The 3,944-nt window shown below is 53.9% G+C and overlaps 1 protein-coding gene across 1 annotated transcript; it reads left to right on the top strand.

Annotated features, from left to right (window-relative positions):
* The first annotated feature begins 1,398 nt into the window (after positions 1–1,398).
* PHACADRAFT_259144 (uncharacterized protein) lies at positions 1,399–3,594 on the top strand. The gene is made up of 8 exons (XM_007397625.1): positions 1,399–1,612; positions 1,670–1,722; positions 1,772–2,063; positions 2,123–2,552; positions 2,605–2,718; positions 2,771–3,036; positions 3,094–3,242; positions 3,298–3,594. The coding sequence occupies exons 1-8, from the start codon at positions 1,437–1,439 to the stop codon at positions 3,495–3,497; spliced, it is 1,680 nt and encodes a 559-aa protein (XP_007397687.1). The 5' UTR covers positions 1,399–1,436; the 3' UTR covers positions 3,498–3,594.
* The last annotated feature ends 350 nt before the right edge of the window (positions 3,595–3,944 follow it).

Raw genomic sequence — 3,944 nt, forward strand, 5'->3', positions numbered from 1 at the left:
CTACGCGTCAAGGCGCACGGGACTTCGTATGTCGATGCTTAGGTGTTCGTAAGTAGTTCTCGCCCGACTGTTAGGCTCGAGTAGCAGGCTCATGGTGTGGGACATCTAGCCGACTATTCCGAATTGCCACATACAAGCTATCGTGTACACCCTCGCAGAACAAGCTGCTGATCTCATTAAGGCGCAGCACAAGCTGGCTAACTAGGCCGCGTCCTGGCTTAGTTGGAGGATGCAGACGAGTCCGGTGCATGACAGTGACACAACGGCGCTGTCAACTGCGTTTGTTCCTCAATTACAGCTATAAAAATGATCTGCGATACCGCAACACGGTGTGATAAATTAATTAGCTCCGCGCAGTAGGACACAGACGGCGAAGAAACTAATAACCGATAAGTCCCATTTCCCCCGCCGAACCTCCTGAAATAAAACTTGCCTTCTTTCATGAAGGCGTAAAACCATTTTTTCAGCACACATTTTCGCATTCACCTCACAAAGTTGTACATCCGTGGTATACTCAATGAACACACCTCAAAGCCTGCATCGCCGCATCGCCTCTACAAGTATCGCGTCGACCGCGCTGGATTTCCTGTGGGCCCAATTCAGTCTTCGTTCGAATGGAGACGTTGCGGAAGATATGCGCCTCCAACGTGATCTTAAGGGCGATGAGCTCAAGTGAGGGACAGCAATTACATGTTACACATCGGCTCTGTCAACTCGGCTGGGTCTATCAGAACGCGATCGCACTGGGACCTGATGAACACCGGGAGCCAATAAATCAAACGCTATGCAGACCGGAGACGGTAACCTCGCTGGGCATGGAGGTTGGACAGTGCGCAGTCAAAGAGAGCCCGGCGTCGCGCGCGCGTTCGCTATGGATACCAGTACCTGAAGCCCTGGAAGAGCGACTGCGGTCATGAGAAGTATATGGGCTAAGATGGTCATCATCACACGTCTTATATGGTATTTAGGCCTGAGCAGCCAGAATCCGATAAGGCTGCATTCAAGAGCGTCCGCCGCCGGTAATTGGTCGCCGAGGAAATATATCTAGAGGAGACAAACCGTTAGTGCGCTCAACTGAAGACAGTGCATGAAAACGAGGCCCAAAAATTGTATAATATTCTCTATCACCCCTCGAAGAGCTGGGATTTGTCGCGAAAGCTAGCTAGGATATTTGGGCTGGTGGGAAGTCCGCAGTCAGTGATGTATACGTAGTAGGTGGCCAAGCAGCGATGCCGCGCTCGAGGATCCGAGCGTCAGGCCGTCTCGGCAGGAACGACTTCATGAGCAACCGCCACTTCGGACGCTCAGATCCAAGCAGAATCTTGGCATATCACTGGCGGGTTTAGGCCGTCAGGCCCTCCTTTTCCATCTCTATTTTCCTCCTTGCCTCCGGATACCCGACGATACCCCCAACGTACGGTTCGAAGACGCAGCTCATGACTTTTTGGATTCTGGTCCTCAACCTGTTCTTCTTCTTGTCTCATGTTCTTGCGCTCGGAAGCGGTACTCGCCAAGGCCTACATCTACCGCTGATCAGGAAAGAAGTCCGGCGTGGGGGGTTGCAAAAGCGCGCGGGAAATGCGAGCATCGGCTTAGGCGACTTCCTGGACGTGTAAGTGTCGCTATCACCGTGACTGCTTTTGACCAAGCTGCATCTATGCGCTCTCAGAACGTATAATGTACTCGTGCAAGTCGGAGGAGTCGAAACGCCGTTGGTACTAGGTGCGTGGCGCACCGGGCATTCCCCTCCCACGACGCTCACTTCAAACAGATACCGGCTCTGCAGACCTCTGGGTCATCTCGGACACCTGCGTTGGCAACTGCACCTCTACAGTTCCACTCTATTCACAGACTACCTTCCAACCATCTGGCCTGACTGTTCAGCTACTCTATGGCGACTCTAGTACTGGTACGCAAGCGTCTGGGCCTATCGGTAAAGACACTGCAGGCATCGCTGGACTATCTTTGCAAGACCAATATTTTGCTGCTGTCGTTAACACAAACACTACTGTTCTGGAGACTGGTTCTGCCGGAATTCTGGGACTTGGGTTCCCCGCGATCAGGTCGGTCTGCATCCTGCATCGCCGTAGAAGCATCTCAAGGACCTCTGGGGCTATTGCAGCGTGGTGTGGCGACAATTAATCCAAGCACAGATGAACGGCGTGCCTATAGCAAAGAGCAAGCGAGTCCTAACAGACCTCAATTATCGCCGCCCATCCTTCCCATCCTTCGACTTCATGCTCAGCCCCGTCCCGCCCCAAGCGCACGCGAAAAGGCAGAACTCAACCGTGTTGTCGTCTCCAGAGTTCATCGAATCCTTTGCCACACTGGGTCCGCTGTTCGCACGCCTCATCAGCCAGCATGCGCTGGCGCAGCCGATGTTTGCAACGACGCTCCAGCGCGACTCAATCGACATCGGCGGGAACATTGGACAGCTGTCCATAGGTGAACTACCTTCTGGTATACAATCGGACAGCTTGACATGGGTACCGCTTCGCGCATATACGCCGGCAGAGCATGGTCTACCTCCCTCCACTGCTGCGCCAAACGAGGTCGGTTCCCAGCGTGGATTTTACTTTCATAGCGAACTGAAAAAGCTTCTAGGTCTACCCACTCGTCTGGGAGATTGCTGTTGATGACGTCTTCTTTGACGGCGAGAAGCTTGCGCGCTCTGCGCTGTCCTCACCATCGATCACCCTTTCGGCCCTGGTCGACACGGTTCGTCGCTTCCTTTCACTGGCCTGACCGCCTAACACTGACACTGTCTCAGGGTAACTCGCTTATCCGCGGACCTCAGGATGTCATCACATCGATCTTTAGCTCGATCGGCGGCGAGTCCTTTGACTGCTCAGATCCGCACAACTTGACGTTCCTGATTGGCGGCAAGCCCTTCACTGTCGACCCGCGGGACTTCATCCGCCAGACCACCTCAGACTCCGACGAACCTGCGTGCACCGCGAACCTCGCCGTCACTGATCCGCCCAGCACGGACGGGTTCCTGTACAGCTGGAGCTTGGGCGATCCGTTCTTGAAGTCGTGAGCCCGCTACTCCGTGTTCACAACATATTGGAGATCTGATCTGCACACCCATAGCGTCCTCGCCGCCTTCTACTATGGCAACCTCACGAATCCGTCCCAAGATCCGCCGCGGATCGGTCTGCTTTCTACCGTCCCCAGCGATGGCGGCGAGCAGCTGAAAGAGGCCATCTCGGCCGCCGAGGCTGCCCATGCCCCTCTAACCGGTGTGTCTTGGCTGTCCTCGTTGTCCGCGGCTATTTCTAATCCGTGCTGTTCCAGCCACGTCCGATCCCGCGCCATCCGGTACATACGTCGCCTTGACGACGGGCGTCGGTGGCGTGCCACAGGCCACCGCTATGCCGTTCAGTAACACGGACACGGACACGCCGGCAAACTCTGGGCGAGCTGTGCATGGCACTGTTTCTACGACGTTGTCGCTAGCGCTTGGTCTGTTAGCAGCAACGCTGACATTCTTTTGATTTGAACATTGAAGAGTCGCGATCGAGCATGTTTATTGGACTCATAGCTGTGTATCAAGGTAGTGTAGCTTTGTACGGTAATCGTAATGATCGTGAAGTGAAGCACCAATTGCTCGTGTACGATTGGTCGGAGGTTCGTGGGTTACGGGGCAGACGACAGGCATCAAGCCTGGTCGTACCTATTCGCATGTTAATACACTCGAATCTTGTACAGTAGGTCTACATATATTTGTCAACCTGGAGAAATAATTGTTACAGAGCAGCCATCGACGTACAGGTCCATCACACTCGTGAAAATGCCCCTAGTTCTGCGCCGCCCTGGCATGGCAGATACTTGACAGCTTGATCGTGAGATCTCACTGAATTCGCATATCAGCTGACAAGTCTGACGGTAAAGTTACTAAGTGTGTACTGACGCTTCTATTCCTTTTACGTCCAGTAGAGAAG

Source organism: Phanerochaete carnosa (assembly GCF_000300595.1).
Source record: "Phanerochaete carnosa HHB-10118-sp unplaced genomic scaffold PHACAscaffold_7, whole genome shotgun sequence".
NCBI lineage: Eukaryota > Fungi > Basidiomycota > Agaricomycetes > Polyporales > Phanerochaetaceae > Phanerochaete > Phanerochaete carnosa.

Bases quoted from the DNA above. Each gene is read 5' to 3' on its own strand.
- PHACADRAFT_259144 (XM_007397625.1), top strand. From the start codon at position 1,437: ATGACTTTTTGGATTCTGGTCCTCAACCTGTTCTTCTTCTTGTCTCAT. The intron at 2,064-2,122 runs GTCGGTCTGCAT...GGGCTATTGCAG, and splicing joins CTTGGGTTCCCCGCGATCAG to CGTGGTGTGGCGACAATTAA. The intron at 3,037-3,093 runs GTGAGCCCGCTA...GCACACCCATAG, and splicing joins GGCGATCCGTTCTTGAAGTC to CGTCCTCGCCGCCTTCTACT.